Genomic DNA, 19585 nt, shown 5'->3' with positions numbered 1-19585 from the left:
CTCCCCTGCCATGCAAGCGCCGACATCGCTGTGCTGGTATGTATTTTCCTGGCAGCTGCTCTGATCTCTTCAGCTGCCGGGAAAATAAAGACCAGCACAGCGATGTCGGCGCTCCCATCTACTACCTCCCTCTGCCCTGTAAGCGGGGGCACGGCGGAACCCACTCCCAGGGGCTGCAGATGTCAGAGCAGTCGCCGGAAGAATACATAGCGGAGGAAGTGTGCCATCTTCTTTCTCCTCCCCCGCCATGCAAGTGCCGACATCGCTGTGCTGGTATGTATTTTCCCGGCGGCTGCTCTAACCTTTGCAGCTGCCGGGAAAATAAAGACCAGCACAGCGATGTCGACGCTGTAATCCTCTACCCTCCCCTGCTCTGCAAGCAGGGGCCCGGCGGGATCCACACCCAGCGGCTGCAGAGGTCTGAGCAGCCGCAGGGTAAATAAAGAATAGCACAGCGCTGTCTGCGCCGTCCTCAGCTAACACCCCCTGCCGTGCAAGCCCGGCGGCACCCACACCCCCTGCAGGCTCCACCCCCCACAGTATACCCTGCCTCAATATATATATAGATATATGTGTAGGTGTATATATATATATATATATATATATATAATCTATCTATATGTGTGTATATATATATATATATAATCTATATGTGTGTATCTATATATATATATGTGTGTGTGTGTGTATATATATATAGATAAATAGATGGCAGCCCCCAACCGATGTTAAGGAAACATCGGCAGCTGTGGTCATAATCAATGTTTCTATTGATGGCCGTCACTACTATATACCGTAAAAATTGACATTTTTATGGTATACAGCGTTAAGAAAAAATATTTTTTTTTACAAAATCATGTTGGATAAGTTTTATAAAACTGTTCTTGACCTAATTCAATCATAAGAAAAACCGACAGCGGTTTTCGGAAAAAGAATTCGTCAGCTAAGTGGTTAATTAACAGGTATATTTAAGAAGACCATAGAACACCTTGTATCTACACTTAGAACTGAAGAAGAACCTTTTGGGTTTGAAACAAGCGTTATATCTTCTATCTATCAGCTATCTATCAGATATCTTCTATCTATCAGCTATCTTCTTCTGGAGCACTGTTACAGATGATCTACCTTCAATATGGCTGGTGGGTTTCCAGGACCTTGCAGACCTAGTAATGTTACATTACTAACTCTGCTTTCGGTAAGCGGCAGTAACCATAGTGGACTATGGCCCGTATTCAATTAGTTTTGCTTCGGTGAAAAACTTCCACCTACACGACTTTTCACCTACATCAAGTGTTTTGGATGCGAAAACTTATCGTGTGCGTCCCCGCTATTCGCCCTATTCAATTACTAACCGAGCTAAAACGGCAAGCGGCGAATGCGGAACAGGCGGAAAGTACTGTCAGATTTGGGGAAATCAGTCTGTACCCCTCAAAGAGATGCACTAACATTGGTTAGTTGCAAGCGCCTGCAATTCTAGAAACACCTGACCCATGCTTGCAGACCCCCAAGAAGTAAATTTCGCTAGTTTTTATGCTTGTTCTCCCACTTTGTACTTTTTCACCCCCAAAATGAAAGTATTTTTTGGGCGGGTTGTTTACTGGATTTTTTGACAGTTATCCTCTTGTGGGGGGAGGGGGTGGGAGAAAGGGGGAGGGGGGGTGCTCCCAAAGGTTTTGTGTGGTTTCCCCAAGTTTGCATCCTAAAATAAAATTGTTGCACTTCTTTTCACCTGCTATTCGTAGGCAAATCTTTTTCGCCTGTTACATTGCATTGACTTTCCACCTAGGCAAAAACCGTCTGGAATTGAATATGGAGATAAGTTCCGACCCCGCGAAAAGCCGCAATACTTTTTTCGGATGCGACCACAGCCAGCTGGGCTTTCGCTGACACTGTTGCATCCTATGCAACTGTGTCTGCTGCTGCATCCCTCGGTGATTTCAAAAGTGATCTAATTTTTTTATATATCTTTTAAAATATATGTTCTAAGCTTTTTTAAATATTTAAAACCCCAGCAATATCTGAGTGGTTTTTTGAAGGTTTTAACTTGTGAATGTTTTTTTATCATTATCAGTGCTTTTAGTGCTAGAAGATTTAGCATTATTGTATTTTTTTTATCTTTTTCCACGGTATTCTAAAACCACCCACAGCTTAGCTAGCGACGAGGTTGATGGTCGCGATGGTCTTGACCATCGAGGCTTGCGACCAGACCCTAAGGTTGGGTCTGGGCACTTGCTAGCCCCAGGGAGCTTCCTGCTCTTATCGAGCAGGAAGCTCCCCACTGACATCACTGATGATGTCAGTGCGGCCGCCCACAAAACGGTAGGCGTTCCACAGCCGCCCCTTTTGTAGCGAGCTCCGGAGCGAGAGAGTTTCTCGCTCCGGGGCTTGCGCACATGCAGTGCGGCCGCTGCGCGTGCGCAGGGCTACACATCAACCCGGTTGCGAGCACATCGGTGCTTGCGACCGGTCTGAATAACCTTGGTTTTACCAAAATATTAATTTTGCAGTATCACGCTATGTGCATGTATGTTTTTCCTCCATTTTATGTATATCATTTGAATCTTTTGAACTAAGAACACGTATAACGGAGGCACCAGTGCATACTTGCCAACTTTTGAAAACTAGTTTCAGGGAGATTATTGTTGTGCCGTTTAGGGAGCATGTTATTTCGTGCAACTTTTTCCCTAATTCATAAAGCGTTGCAAATAGGTTTCTTGCTCTCAATCCCAGGTCCCTAAAGATGAGCGGCCAATGTTTTCTAAAAAGAAAATAATGCGTGATTTTATAACTACTTAAGATCAACCAGTCCTTGTTCTTTTCTGGTGCATCAATTAGTCTAGGAGATTGGAATCTTTCTTTTGCCCTCTTTTGACTATTCTGTCAAAATCCAGATGGTTGGAAAGCATGACTGATCTCACACTTAGGGCCGGATTCAATTAGAGGTGAAAATTTGCCGCTGCACACTTAGGGCCAGATTCAATTAGAGGCGAAATTCGCTAAAATTTTCGCCCTATTCAATTACAAAATAGGCGAAAACGCAGATGTGCAAATGCAGTGAATGGCGAAACTAGCGAAAAGGACAGCATATTTTGGGGAAATCAGTCTGTACTCCATAAAAAGCCTACATGACCCTGAAAATTAATATAGAAGTGTATTAATAGCCCTAATAAAATTAGTTTGCCCTCTTAAATTGAGTAAAATGGCTGTTATATGCATACAGGTTGAGTCTCCTATATCCAAATATTTCGAAATACAGAATATTTGTAGCATGACTGAGAAAGTGAAACCGTTGCTTTCTGATCGTTCAGTGTGCACAAACTTTGTTTTACTGCACAAAATTATTAAAATATAGTATAAAATAACTTTCAGGCTGTGTGTATAAGGTGTCTATGAAACCTAAATTAATTTCATGTATGTACACAAAATTATAAAAAAATTTGTGTATAAGGTGTATAGATCATAAATGCATTCTGTGTTTAGATTTGGGTCCCATTGCCAAAATCTTTCTTTATGGCATGCACATACTCCAAACAACTGAATATTCCGATATCCAAAATACCCCTGGTACAGCATTTTGGATATGGGAGACTCAACCTCTATTTGCATAAGTGTGGAAAAATTATATTTTACAATGTAAGCTCTTTCAAGCAGGACCCTCTACCTTCTTGTGCTTCTCCCTACTGTATTTTCACTTATATCTTACTCCCCACTAGGGCAACTAACAGTTGGCTGCTTATGTGGGTGTAAAGGTCGCTAATATAGCAATGTTTATATCCATGTTCGTGTCTTGCATTGTATTGTAAGTCGCTGGTTATTTGTTTATGTACTTTGTAAGGCGCTGTGGAACACTTGTGGCACCATATAAATAAATGATAATAATAATATTTTCCTAATGTTTAAGGTAAAATTAATAGTTGGATTTATTTTGGGGGTACATTAAAATGGGTAATAGTGCACTTGCTGCAGCCACAAAAAAAAACTAAAACACTTGTCCCAACCATACAGCACCCCAAAATACTAGACCCAGTATTTTATACCCTTTTTCAAACACATTTTAAATTTGCACCCCAAAAATTACGTCTTTTTAAGGGTGAATTAAGATATTTGTTTTTATTTTTTATTTACTATTTAGTCATTAGGGAGGGTGTCCTAAGGGTTCTGAAGCAAGGACCTCATTCAGAGTATGTTGTTGCGGCCGCTCGGTCGTACGCCACCGATGTTTGCTAAACTTCGCATGTGTAAAATTCGCAATGCGCGTGCGCAAACTAGTTATTACGATCAGAAATTTCTCTCTCCTTCAACTTGGCCAGGTCGTTAGTTTGAGTGACAGGATGAGGCGTTTGTGGGTGGTAACAGGGGAAGGTGCTTGTGAACGGGGAAGTGGAGATCCGAACGCAGGCGTGTCTGACTATGCAAACAGTGTTTTATGGGAGTGCATAATTAACTAAGTAGTGTCATGGCACATGTGACATGGCAGGTTTTTACACTGACTTGATCATAGTGCTTAAGAGAGGGTATGGTCAACCTTAAGCTCTACGACCAGTTCCGATGGTTCCCGATGGTCTCGATTAATCCTTATATGCCCGGAGATAACGTGTATTGCAAACGAGAAGGGGGCGTATTTTTAGTCTTACGGCCGCATCCTCCCCTCGCTCATCCAGCTAACGATCGCAACTTGCGAGCGCTTCATTTGCATATCCGGCCCCTTTTACCTTAAGACTGAGCGGCCGCAACGACCGACTCTGAATGAGGTCCCAAGTCCCCACATTTTTAGTCCAAAAAAGGGATTATGCACAACTTTTCTCTTGCCTCTAGGTGGTGAAACTTTTTCGGCAGTTTTGGCCTATGGAGTTTTTCGCACATGCGAAAACGTCTTGGAAGTGCATAGTGCGATACGCTGGAATGTGGAGAAGACATCGCATTGGGGAATGCTTTTCGCCAAAAGCGATTTTTCGCCTCTAATTGAATCCATACCGTAGAAGGCAACCAATAGACGTTGTCTGCCAAGATAGATGTCGACTTCCATCTGCTCCCTCCCTCAGCATTCTTTCCTGTAGCCTTTGCATTTCCAAATACATGATCACTACCTGAGCACATAGAAAAAAACAAACAATTGTTGTCACATGATGTCTCTGAGAGATATAAACTGGTGATTTTGTAGGCTTAGATTCTCCTAAACTACATGTAGGGGCATATTCAATTGTGGACTATTATTATTATTAAAAGAACCCTGTGGCGTGAGGTTTTTCCTGTTCAATTGAAGATTAGATCAGTGCATTAATTTATATTAAAATAAGATGGGAAACGTCCCTTAAACTGTTGAGAATTGCTTCAGAGCCCTTGGATATCCCCCTCTAATGACTAATTAGGAATTTGGAAGTTATCAATTGGCTTAAGTAGTCAATTACCTGCCTCCGAATGCAGCCCTGTTCTCCTATGCTGCCCTGACATGCATTGATGAGGGCATTTGTCTGCTTACTACCCAGCCAGAGGATCTTTGTGATTGCTCCGTGGGAGAAGTTGCTTAACTGCCACCATGCAATATACAGTTTGCACAGGATGGCTGCTGAGAAAGTGGTAGTCTTGTGTGAAACCTTAAGCGTCTCCCATGGACGATGTGTGTCTCTGTGCTGTCACTGCAAGAGTTGGGTGCTTGCTGTATTATAGAAGCAGCCTGTCCCCGACACAATGTGTTATGCTGTGCCCATTCATCTGGTGTGCTGGCACAGTGTGTTTTAATGTGCACCTTCATGTGGTGTGTGACAAGATCCATGCCTGCTGGGGGCATCCTGACGTGGAATGCCCAGTAAAGCAGCTGGTAACTGCCAGCCATAGATCTGCTGCATTTTACGTCTATCCCCGCATTCTGGCATTAGCTGGGCATCTGGGTAGGACCAAGCATCCAGGTCACTTTTTTTTTTAATAATCACGTGTGTTTTTAGTGGTTAAAATTAGTGCAACCATTTTTTTGTTAGTTTGGATACCGCGGAATGAAAAATTGGTCACACAAAAATCATGCAGCCAACTGAATATGCCCCATTTAAACATGGATTTTTTAAAAATGTTAGTTTTAAATAGAGAAAAAAAATTCTGAAATTTCAAATAAATCAGACCTATTTGCAAAATAATGTAGACAAGGTAAATTTTGTCACTTGGATTAATTTTTATGAAGAGGAAGCTATTTGTTAAATATATTTACTAAATTACTTGCCAACTGAAAGCACCCAGTTTATCCCCTGGATGTTTTCCTGCTGATTGCAAAAGGCTTAATGGTGCATACACATGGTCAGACTTGATAGATCAGGCATGTCAAACATGCGGCCCGAATAAACATTTTATGCGGCCCAAGAGTGTTGGTCCACATATATATATAGAATATGCGTCCCACACCCCTGCCACGATCGACGCTCAGCTCCGATCTGGCAGGGTTTACGTCTTTTAAAGCCGGCAACGCTGGTCTCTGAAGTGATCAGAAGCCTTTGATAGCTTCAGAGGCCAGCGTTCCCAGTGATGCAAGTCGAGCCTGTTCTATACTGGGAGGGGGCACAGCATAAGGGGAATCACTGGGGGAACAACATAAGGGGCATTTCTGGGGGCTCTGCATAAGGGGCATTACTGGGGGCACTGCATAAGCGGCATTACTGGGGTCACAACATGAGGGGCATTTCTGGCACTACTAGGGACATTACTGGGGGCTCTGCATAAGGGGCATTACTGGGGGCTCTGCATAAGGGACACTTCTAGGGGCACTACTAGGGACATTACTGGGGGCACAACATAAGGGGCATATGGACACAAATTCAGAGGGCATTGCAAAAGGGGCTCTAATACAGGGGGGAATTGCATAAGGGGCACTACTACAGGGGGCACTGCATTGTTTTTTATTAATAATTAACCTTTCAAAATTGCATGTAAGATTTTTTTTTTTAATGATCGATTTCTGACACTATTAAAAATGAATGAAATCGTCCAAATCTTACTCAAACACAGTCGGTCAGATATCGTTATCTGACATGCAGACACACGCATCATTGGTCGATGCATGCCCAACATGTCAAAGATATGAACAATTTTTACAGTCGTTATCGTTCATATCTGATAAGAAATCTGACCATGTGTTTGTACCATATGTATCACAATTCTCAGGTTTGCACTTGTTCTCTCTTACAGTCCTCTTTATGTCTCTCTTTCCAGGCTAATTAAGATCTCTAGTGGAGTTTGTTTACAGAAAAAGACTCAGTTCATGCAACATCTGCACAGTTATTGGCTGCTGAAACGCCAGTCTAGAAATGGGGTTCCTCTCATCAGAAGACTGCACTCACATTTGCAGTCTCAAAAATTTGCCGAACAGGTGAGAATCTATTGACCGGTAAAAAATAAATAAATTCATAAGCATGATTTTAATTAAAATTTAGAGTCAGAAACATAACATTTGTGTACTGCACCATGTTTTTTTTTTTTTTTTTTTTAAAGGTGAGTTTTCAGTGCTTATTTGCCAAAGGGATTGTTGAAATTAAGAAACAGTTGTTTGTTTATAAAGATAACTCTTTAATGGTCACATAAATTAAATAGTTGTAGGGATATTACGTTTAAAATGTCAATTAATAAGCAAAATTCAAATATCTTCAAGATTACTCAAATAATAGACCTGGATATTTGTTGTTTATCTCTGAAACTAAGTATGTTTTCTTGACATCCAATAAACTTCCAGATAAATAAACAAAACTGGCAACAAGAAGTCGAGTTGGCTGCTGTGTACTCGCCAATTATTATTGCAAACAGAGGGCCTGATTCAGAGCTGTATGCAATTTGGCTGGCATATTCTGTTGCGCATATAATTCTTACTTATAAACTAACTGACCAATGCAGAATTGAATGCAAGTCAGTTTCCTGGACATATCTGAGCAGCAGCGCGAGACAGTCCCTTGGACGTCTGCACTGCTGCTCCATCACCCCTACGCGGCGCCGTGATACCAGCCCTCGGCTAGGTACTCCCGGCAGGATTCTGAGGGGGAGCTAGCAAGCTCCCTAGACTGCAGCCCGGACTCCAGGGGACAGGTAAGGTGGATCCCTGCTTGCGGGGATCGCGTCTTTGTGTAGTCTTGCCTCCGGTCTCAGGAGACAGACCGGAGGCACTGATGTGGACACTGGTTCGCCCAGGACGCCACTAGACCACCAGGGCATGTATATCACTGGCGCAGGGCATATTTTACTGGCCAAGGGACCTGGTGGTTAACGTCAGCAAGGGGGGAAGCTTTCTCACTGCTGCCCCTCCGTCAGTTCAGGGTGCCATTCCACTGCCGTCTTGCTGTTCCCTGAGCTGCTCCTCCCTCACCCTCCGCCCCCTCTGAGATGCACGGCAGCCATTTTCTGCAAGTAGGTCTCCGGGAACCCTGGGTCCAGTCTCCCTGTATACCTCTCCCAAGGGCCAGTTTTATACAGCTCTATATCCTACCAGCCACTGTGGTCTGTATAGTTGATTTTAGTGCCCACTGCAGCTATATTGTTTTTTTGTGCGTTTGTATGTGACTTGTGCTAGCGCTGATCTTTAAATTCTATACTGTGTACTATATACCTTTCCCTTTATTCTACTATAACCCTGGCATACTAAAGTGTAGAAGATTCATTGTACCTCTCTATATTTGTGTGGGCTATAGCATACACTCTATAGTGCGTTTGCGCACTACACTGTGCAATATTACACACACATCTGGGTTGCTTACTGCACTGTGTCAGATTGTGTATTGTGGTTGTCTCTCACCTGAATTGCCCATATTCTGGTGGGATCAGCTCCCTCCAAGAGAGAGGAAAACAAGATTGGCACATTCTGCACCTACAATAGAAGTTTGGAATTCCAGGTTTTCTGGGCTCAAACTGGAAATAGAGATTTCTTCTTCTGGTTTCATAGGGTCCACAGGAATTACCTTGGGTATGTAGTTGGATAGCATCCAATACACCAAACAGTTAAAGCTTTGGGGCTCCCAGTATGTACTGGTCCTCCTCCCTATATACCTCGCCCCGAGGCACAGGCATTCAGTTTCGTTTGGTGTGGCAAGATGCACCTGTTATAACAGTGGGACTGTTCAGGCAGTCCTAGGCTTTTCTTTTTATGATTTACCGTAAGTTGTTTTTTACTACAGAGTTTAGCGGTACTAGGCACCGTAAAAAACACCTGCACCGCGACTCTTACTACCTCCGCCGAAGCTAGCAACACCAGAATCCGCCCTGTGCCACTGGGTTTTCGGCAGCCTCAACTGGTGCTTAGCTAGCGGCTTTGGACTGAGGCCTGGGACTGCGGTCAGAGAAATGGAGATGTCATGTAAGCCGTTCCTCTTGGGGAATCGTGCCCTAAGCGGTCCCTTACCTCTGGTGTTGAGACACATCAGGGGTGGCTACGTGTGAAGGACGACTCATTAGACGGTCGGGACCATATCATCTGTTGCCGGGGGTGGGTGGTAAGACCCATTAGAGCGCACTAGGTAAACTCTTGCCACTTTGTAGTGCAGCATACCCCGCCATCAAAAATCGTAGCCTAGGGGAGATAGGTGCTCCCCCGGCTGCTCCTCCCCCCAGACACTAACTTCCTTATAGGAGTCCCGCGTCTCGCTTGCTATGGACCACCTCATGTGTAAGATGCTCGCAGTTTAGCGTTTGTGTGTACACTGCTGCAGTGATCTCAGAGGTTTGGTCTGTCTCCCTATATTCCTTTACCTTGGGTTTGGCATGTAGTGTACTCTATATCCTACCATCACCCTGTTGGGGCTGGTTAGTTGATTCGGAGTCCAGATTGTTTTAGCAATAATGCATATTTATGCATAGTATGTGACTGTATGCTAGCTGCTGTCTGTTTTTCCACACTGCCAGGTATGGCTATCACTGTGTTTCTCCTCATCCATTTGAAGGTGTGTGGGGTGCTTCATTTATACAAAGTCATGTTTTGCATTTATACTGTATGCCTTATACTATGTACACATGTGTCATGTATAAAGATAAGGGTGAGAAGGATGAACTGCCAGTGCTAAGAGCATTTAAGTCCTGTGCTGCAGGCTTCTCTGAGCAGGTTGTTGACCAGGATGGATTGTGTAGTACTGTTGTTACAGCTACCTAGTATCTCTGGTACTCCTGCACCAGCACTAGAGCCACTTGAGTGGCCACTTTGTTTCAGATTGTGTCGCTCTTAGTGGACAAAGCCGCAGAACCACAGGCTCCGGCGGCAGTGCCTCATGCTATGAGGGGTTAACAGTATTGTGTTCTTCTCTGTTTATGCCTCCCATGAATTCTTATTGGGTTTTATTCTACTGCTCTCTCTAGTTAGAGTATGCCGCCGTCTACAGCCTCTCCGCAGGCGGATAGACCAGTAGCGGGGAAGCAGGGGCATAAGAAAGGTGCTCGTCACTCATGGCCTTAAGAGTCTGACTGCCTCCTCATCAGACTCTGGTACTCAGAGTTTGGGTCTGTCTCAGTGAAAGAAGACCATCAGTCCCTTGTTAATGTCCCCTCTCTGGTGAGAGCGGTTAAATCTGTCCTCGATATGGAGGAAGAGGAGGTTTCACTGACATCTAAGGAATCAATCTTTAGATGTCAGAAGGTGTCTAAGGCTTAATTTTCTCAGTCTGGGTAACTGATGAATCTCATGTCTGAAGCATGGTTACTCCTAGTAAACATTTACATGTTACAGGGAATATAACCTTTCGATACCCATTGTTCTCCAGCAGAGTGTAGCAATGTGAGTTCTCCCAATGTTATAGGCTCATGTGGCAAGATTGCTCAGGAGCGCTACGTTATCCATTCTGGCAGCATCCTCTTTAAAAGAGGTTACAGATAGAAAACTTGATGACCATGGTTTTTCAATGCATGGGGCTAGTACCAGAACAGCTATGGCTGTGGCCTGGGTAGCCAAAGCTATTGGTACTGGACAGAAGTCTTTGGCAGGAACCAGAGAACAGCAGTCTCTTCTCAGTCGGATTTGAGAACTGGCTATGCATATGGGGGAAGCAGTTTTTGATGCTGGTATTCTGGCTTCTAGAGTCTCTGCATACTCGGTGCAGGCCAAAGTTCCCTATGGAAAAAAGGGCCTGGAATGTAATCTTTGCCTTTTACAGGGAAGGTACTGTTTGGAACAGAGTTGGATGGCATAATGACTTAATTGGCAACACTGAAGTCTGTTGAATCGCCATCTACGTCTGCCTCTTAGAGGCAGTCGTCATCTTGGTCTTTTTGTCCACAAGGTAGGACAAAGAAACAGTCCTCTTGGTCAGCTAAACACCCAAGTCTTAGCCAGACGGCAAGCCTACTGTCTGATGGGGCTGGTCTCTCCCTAGAGCAGAGACCTGTGTGCGAGAGCTGGTCTCTCAGGGTTATGCCATCATATTCCTGAGGCATCCTCCTCCAGAGGTTGTTTGCGACAAACCTTCATGCAGACGTGGTCAGAACTTCAGCCTACTGGCAGTCTAATGGGGACACTCCTGAGGTCAGGAGTCATAATCCCCATTCCTGTGATGCGACAGGGAGTGGTTATTATGCAAATATCACACTGCCCTATCCTGAATTTGAAATCTCTCAATAGATTCATCAATGTGCCCAAATCCATATAGCCTACGGCAGCGGTTTCCAAACTTTTTTGAATCACGGTGCCCTAGAGTATCAGTCTTGTTTTCATGGCACCCCTAAGTTTAAGTTTTTTACTGAGAAATTCAGAAAAAAATGCAGTGAAGTAGTAAAGTGAAGTAAATTGTGCTTACCTGTCATCTTTGGGGTCAGTTATGTGGTGGTAGACAGTTTTACACTTCTGTTTGTTCACATTTTTACATTACATTGACCATAAATAATTTGATTTGGTGCTGGACCACCAACCTGAGGCACCCCTGCAAGTATCCCGAGGCACCCCAGGGTGCCACGACGCACAGTTTGGGACCACTGGCCTATGGTTAAATATATTACTGATGGAGCCTGGAGACTTCATGGTCTCATTGGACACACAAGATTCATATCTGCATGTCTCGATTGCAGGATCCCACCAGGCCTGTCTCAGGTTGGCGGTAGATCAGCAACATTACCAATATCAGGCTCTACCCTTCAGTCTAGCCACAACCCCTCAGGTATTCACCAAGATAATGGTGGCTTATGCCTAGTTCCACTCCAGGTCCCTACAATTGTGGATACTGGCCTAGTGGAATGGTCAGTATCCTCGGATACTGCCATATCTAGATGACCTCTTGATATTGGTACAATCTCAGGGGATGTTACAGTGTCATCTACGAATGACAATTGTCTGCTTACAAGAACACGGCTGGGTAGTCCATTGGAAGAAGTAGTCACTTTTTTTCTAACTGCAAATTGTGCACTTGGGGGCACTGCTGGACTCTCTGAGACAGAGAATTCTTCTACCAGAGGACAAAATTGTAGCACTACAGACTTGCGTGCATAATCTACTTTGCAAGCAAACAGTGTCAGTTCACTTGGCTATGCAGATACTGGGCTCAATGGTGGTCACATTCGACATGGTGGCTTATGCCCAGTTCCGCTCTAGGTCCCTACAGTTGTGGATCCTGGCCCAGTGGGATGGTCAGTATCATCGGATAAGATCTCAGATGGTGCACATATCACCATAGGTTCGGCTCTCCCTCTCTTGGTGGCTGGAGACGACTCATTTAAACAATGGTTATCCTTTATGGATCCCAGAATGGGTACTTTTCACTATGGACGCAAGTCTGCGACGATGGGGAGCAGTGATGTGTCCACACCTTTCAGGGAAGGTGGACAAACCAGAATTGTCACCTACCAATAAATATATTGGAGCTTCGGGTAGAGCACAAAGCACTTATACTGGCACAGGACCTGCTTCTGGGGAGACCGCTCCAGGTTCAGTCCAACAATGCGACAGCAGTGACCTGCATAAATCAATCAAAAGAAAGAGAAAAGAAGTCTGTGTTTGGTGCACAATTTTACTAAAATATAACTTTCATTAATTAATGTTAAAATATTCTGTATACATAAATAGCGAAATATAAAAAAAATAGAAATAAGTGTATATAAAAACCAGAATGTCCTGCTGTGTGTTTATTCATGTTTTAGATTTTACATTTAATTAGCTTGTATCATGTATTTCTGATATTGCATAAAATTGTAATTATCTTGAGGAAATAATGAGGCAGTATACTGTGTGTTGTTGTTAGTATATATACCACAATTGTTGTTCAATTACTGATATATAGTTGTTCAAAATCATTGAATATTATTTAATATAAATACAGCGGTTATTAGTCTCAGTTTTGGGATTATACACTGCTTCAAAGATTATGCAATCTATATTTTTTATTTATTGTTATTCTGCATAGGAGTGCAATATTTTCATTTAAATGCAGGTTAATTAAATAGCATAAATCTTGTTTGCATTAGCTCAATTTAAATGAAACTATGATTGATCACTGTGTCCTATTGCTTTATAGACAGCGGTTTTACAATTTGCATCAATAGTTTCCAATAACCACAACTATAATGTTGCAATTTGCTGCAAAGGATTATGACTTGTACAATGTGTTACATTTGTATCATTTCACAGTTACCGTGCTCACAGACTGCCATTGCTAAATTCCGTGGTTCCAGCAGTCTGTTAGTACCTGACTGCTCTGCACTTGTCAGCAATATATTTTGTAGCAATGCAGCCGGCCGTTAACATATTAGGCTTGCTGAATTTATTGTTGTGACATCTATGTGCACCAAGAGCTCTTTCTCTCCGACAATTAAAACCCCTACAAACAGATATCATGCAGTATAAACTGCCAAATACTGATATATTTTGGGCTTAATATTTTACGTCCAAGGACTGAACAGACATAGCGGGCTTCCCCGCCGACGCGCGTTTCGCTAATAGAGCTTTAAGAAGGCAACCCGATCTGAGGAGATTAGCATACTTTTAAAAGAGCGGCATCTAATCAACACATGCCGCATCATAGGAGGTGTGTTTGTTTAATATTCTATTCAGGAATTCCTCAATGAGGGCGTATACACTGTCACTGCTAATGCTGCTTGCTAAGACAAGAAAATAAGGCATACTATAGTGAATTTATTTAAAGTTATTACTGATTATATGTAGATTCAGTGAGTATATTTATTATATGAATCCTCTATCAAATTAATTTTACTATTATTAATACATATTCCCTATACAAATGAAATAATATTATTTATTAAGGTTAGCTATAAATTCCTCTATGTGTAAATAATATATAAAATAATCCAAATTATATTATAAGTACATATATTTTATTATATATGTATTGTGAATGGACTTGGCGGCTGGTTTTGATAAGGCTCCTTATTTTTCTGATTTTTATGTATAAATTAGTGTGTTGCACTCTCTTATTTTATTATTAGTGTCTGCTCTGACCACAATAAGTTGGTAATGGCTAATTACCACATTAAAAACATAAAACCAATGAAGTTAGTAAGTGAGCGACAATAGTGCCTATACACTGTATATATAAAAAGAACTGTGTATATAAAGAGAAAGTATAAAGTGTCTAGTGCGCATGTGCTAATAAATCTTGAGATAGCATTCAATACAATTGTGTCAATAATAAATAAATTATTAGTAAATAGTGACAGTGCAAAACGTTGTAAAGTTATATATTAGAAACCATTTAATAGAAAGCAGACAATTACTAAAATACTATAAAATAAATAAAGGAAAGCAAGGTTGGACAATATACATATGAATTAAGATAAGTAAAACTGTATATTGTACTTCATAAAAGTAAAAACATAAAAAAGGACCAAGAGGTAAATCATATGCTTATCTTAATAGGGTAGTCAATTGAAATGGTATATCTACATTTTAGCGCTGGATATATGATGATTCACAATTGCACTTGGGTGAATTCTATATCATAATTAATATACACACATTAATATATGAATTAATAATTTATTTTAATACCACATTTATATGGTTGTTAGTTAAACAAAATTTGAACACTAAGGATGATATGATCACATACACATTTTTTAATAATTAATTTATAATATTAGTTTATATAATATTTTTGACACCAATAATATTTTTTTATACTCACTATTAACACTAATAACCTAATATTATATCCTATATATATATATATATATATATATATTAAAATGTACGTACTTATAATATAATTTGGATTCTTTAATATATTGTTTACACATAGAGTAATTTATTGCTAACCTTAATAATAATAGTATTTTATTTGTATAGGGAATATATATTAATAATAGTAAAATGAATTTGATAGAGGATTCATATAATAAATATACTCACTGAATCTACATATAATCAGTGAGAACTTTAAATAAATTCACTATATTATGCCTTATTTTCTTGTCTTGGTATGAAACATTAGCAGTGACATAGTGTATACACCCTCATTGAGGAATTCCTGAATAGAATATTAAACAAACACATGATGCGGCATGTGTTGATTAGATGCCGCTCTTTTAAAGTATGCTAATCTCCTCAGATTAGGTTGCCTTGTTAAAGCTTTATTAGCGAAACGCGTGTCGGCGGTGAAGCCCGCTATGTCTTTTCAGTCCTGTGCCATGTAAAATATCAAGCCCAAAATATATCAGTATTTGGCAGTTTATACTGCATGATATATGTTTGTAGGGGTTTTAATTGTTGGAGAGAGAGCTCTTGGTGCACATAGATGGCAAAGCAATAAATTCAGCAAGCCTAATATGTTAAAGGCCGGCTGCCATGCTACAAAATATATTGCTGACAAGTGCAGAGCAGTCGGGTAGTAACTGAGACTGCTGGAACACTGAATTTAGCAGTGGCAGTCTGTGAGCACAGTAAAGGGGCCTATCCATTAGCAGATCTTTCTGAAAGACAAAAGATTTATCTTTTGAAAATTCCTGGGGTAGCTGTGACAGATATCTGTTATGTACATGACAGATTTTTGCAAACGACGAACGATATTGCTTGACATCATTCTGGGAGTGGATTTTTTTTTGTTTCTATTAATTTTCATAAAAAAATCGTTCGTCGTTTACCGCGACAGATATTTCTAATATCTGTCAGCGATAAACGATAATTGACCAACATGTTGGAGAGACAAAAGACCCAATTTGTCGGCCGCAGTAGTGTGCATTTTTATCGTTCAGAGCCTACCCATTAGCTGATAAATTGAACGACTGAATGATAAATCGTTCAAATTTATCTGCTAATGGATAGGCCCCTTAACTGTGAAAGGATACAAATGTAACACATTGTACAAGTCATAATCCTTTGCAGAAAATTGCAACATTATAGTTGTGGTTATTGGAAACTATTGATGCAAATTATAAGCATGCTGTCTATAAAGCAATAGGACACAGTGATGAATCATGGTTTCATTTAAATTGAGCTGATGCAAACAAGATTTATGCTATTTAGTTAACCTGCATTTAAATGAAAATATTGCACTCCTATAAAAAAATATAGATATCATAATCTTTGAAGCAGTGTATAATCCCAAAACTGAGATTAATAACCCCTGTATTCATATTAAATAATATTCAATGATTTTGAACAACAATAGATCGGTCATTGAACTACAATTGTGGTATATAACAATAATACACAGTATAATGCCTCATTATTTCCTCAAGATAATTAGAATTTTATGGAATATCAGAAATACATGATATGGGCTAATTAAATGTAAAATCTAAAACCGTAATAAACACACAGTGGGACATTCCGGTTTTTATATACACTTATTTCTATTTTTTGCACTTTATTATTACTATTTTTTTATATTTTGCTATTTATGTATACAGAATATTTTAACATTATTTAATAAAAGTTTTATTTTAGTAAAATTATGCACCAAAAACAGACTTCTTTTCTCTTTCTTTTGATCAAGTTATAACCTTAGTTCTATGGCAGCACCCCCTATCCTATGAAGACAAATGCATGATAAATTGTGAATATTTAGGGGTAATTTTCTACCAACACTAACCTATTTTTCTGTGCAATAGAGTCCTCTTTCTCTATTTAGCCTACATAAATCATCAAGGAGGCATAAATCATCATGCGAAGTCCGACAGCCAGGGAAGAAGTGGCAAAGATTCTGCTGTGGGCAGAATGCAATCTCGGCAATATTCATCTCAGGAGTTCTCAACTGGGGAGCGGACTTCCTAATACGCCAGGACATACATGCTGGAGAATGGGCTCTTCATCCGGAAGTGTTTAAAATCCTGGTGGACAGGTGGAGGATACCAGAAGTAGACCTCATGGCATCACGTCACAACCACAAGGTCCTCAGCAGCCTTCATGGATGCACTGGTGGTGAGATGGAATTTCAGGTTGCATACCTGTTTCCTCCAATCTCCCTCCTCTCAAGGGTTGTCAGGAAATTCAAACAGGAAGGCGGCAGGATGATTCTAATAGCTCCTGCCTGGCCCAGGAGTTATTGGTTCTCAGGTCTGACTTGTCTATGCATAGACAGTCTGTTTCCACTGCCTGTGCACAGGATCTGCTAATACAGGGTCCTTGCCTATGCCAGAATTTACCTCAGCTGTCTTTGATGCATGTCTCTTGAGTCTTCCGTCTCAAAGGCCAAGGGATTTTCTCCTACAGTGATACAGACGATGCTGAGAGCAAGGAAGCCTGCTTCTGCTCGCATCTATCACAGGATTTGGCAGTCATTTTTTTTCTTTGGTGTTCTCATAAGAAATATGACCTTAAGATATTTAAGGTATCAAGAGTACATTCTTACAGGGAGTTTTGCGGTTACAACCTCCATTTCTCCCACCGGTGGCATTGTGGGATTTGTTTTTGGTTTTTAGGGCATTGCGGACGCATTCCCTTTGAACTCTTGGATAAGGTGGAGTTGTGGTGGCTGATGGCAAAGGTTCTTTTTCTCCTCGCCATCTCTTCAGCTCGCAGAGTTTCTGACTCGGCAGCATTGTCATGTCTCTCCCCATATTTGGTGTTTCATCAAAATAGAGCTGTTCTTCATACCAAGATTGTTTCCCGTTTTCACATAAATGAGGAAATTGTAGTCCCAGCCTTTAAGTCTTCGGACTTGGCTACAGGTGAAGCTTCCTTAGATGTGGTTTGAGCTCTTCATATCTACGTGGATCGGACCAAGTCCATCAGGAAGTTAGGTTCACTCTTTTTGTGCTATGGATTTAACAAAAGAGGTTGGCCAGCAAACAAGCAAAGCTTGTGTCGCTGGCTTCGTATGACCATTATTCAGGTCTATACACTTGCTGATCTCCCTGTTCCTAACAAGGTGACCGCACATTCCACTAGGTCTGTTGGACCATTGTGGGTGGTAAGACAGGGCGCCTCTGCTCTACAAGACAGCCACTCAGTCTCCCGCTAATACGTTTATCAAGTTATATGCTTTTTATACGAATACCTCCCAGGATGCTTCCTTTGGGCGTCGGATTCTCCTACAGGAGGATCCCCACCCTTAAGGGAACTGGTTTAGGACGTCCCAAAGTAATTCCTGTGGACCCTATGGAGCCTGAAGAAGAAATGCAGAATTATGGTATAACATACCCTTGATTATTTATTTTTCTTAGAGGTCCATAGGGTCCACAGGGCACCCACCCTGACGCACCTGGCATCAGATGGGATCTGTTCCTAGGCTTTTTGTCACAGACTCCGTCTTTGCTTGTTGAGTGTTTTCTGTGTACATGACACTTCTTTCTCCACTCTCCATCTCTTGCCGCAAGGCTTGATTACGAACTGAATGCCTGTGGCTGGGGGCAGGGTATATAGGGAGGAGGACCAGTGCATGCTCGGAGCCCCAAACTGTTTGGTGCATTGGATGCTATCCAACTACATACCCAAGGTAATTCCTGTGGGCCCTATGTACCTCGAAGAAAAATAATTATCAAAGGTATGTTATACCATAATTCTGTATTTCCAGGTTTTCCAGGTTGCCCAGAGCCAGCAGGAAGTCAGCAGCACGGGAAGTTTAAAACTCCCACACACCTGATGCTCCTTGTTCCTTATGCTGGATAAGCTAGACAGGCGATAGGCTGGGGGTTAACATTAAGGTGCCAGGACCTGGAGGGACACACATATTACTGATGTCTAATTGAGCAGTGCTGGAAGAGAAAAAGACAGGTTTTTTTTAACCTGTGTTCTGTTTAACCCCTGCATTGCTGGAGAAAAAAAGAAAGCAGCAGTGTTTTCTTTTTCTGTGTTAAATGTGAATTGCAATTGCTTTGCTGAGAGAAAGAAAGATATTTATTTGTGTAAACTGGCTTGTTATCTAAAAGCACCTACACTTACATACCCCTCTCACTATAAAAATGGAGAAGTTTTTCGCACTATAATACATTTGTTGGTATCTCACCAAAAGACAGAGGAACAAATGTTACAGTTAGTATCCCAGTCAATGGGCACAATAGGTGCTGGACATCTGAAGAAAATGTCTGCCTCAGATGACCCAGAGGTGTATTTGCTAATGTTTGAGAGGTTGGCACTGTGTTTAAAATGGCAAGCAGACACTTGGGATGATATATTTGCCCCCTATCTCAATGGTGAGGCTCAGAAAGCCTATGCGGATTTGTCTTCTGTTGCTGCAGAGAAATATGACCTAGTCAA

The 19585-nt window shown here is 41.4% G+C and overlaps 1 protein-coding gene across 6 annotated transcripts in view; it reads left to right on the top strand.

Moving 5' to 3' along the window:
- Positions 1-19585, top strand: part of BRPF3 (bromodomain and PHD finger containing 3) — a 331101-nt gene that overhangs the window by 99239 nt on the left and 212277 nt on the right. For all 6 annotated transcript variants that reach the window (XM_088445751.1, XM_088445752.1, XM_088445755.1 and 3 more), the window contains exon 3: positions 7195-7351. In XM_088445751.1, the coding sequence (XP_088301877.1) occupies positions 7195-7351 (157 nt within the window). The remainder of the gene's footprint in view (positions 1-7194; positions 7352-19585) is intronic.

The sequence above is a fragment of the Taudactylus pleione genome, unplaced genomic scaffold (genome assembly GCF_031769625.1).
Source record: "Taudactylus pleione unplaced genomic scaffold, aTauple2 ptg000387l, whole genome shotgun sequence".
Classification (NCBI taxonomy): domain Eukaryota; kingdom Metazoa; phylum Chordata; class Amphibia; order Anura; family Myobatrachidae; genus Taudactylus; species Taudactylus pleione.
Note: the sequence above shows the minus strand (reverse complement) of the source record. Positions and strands in the feature narration are given on the sequence as shown.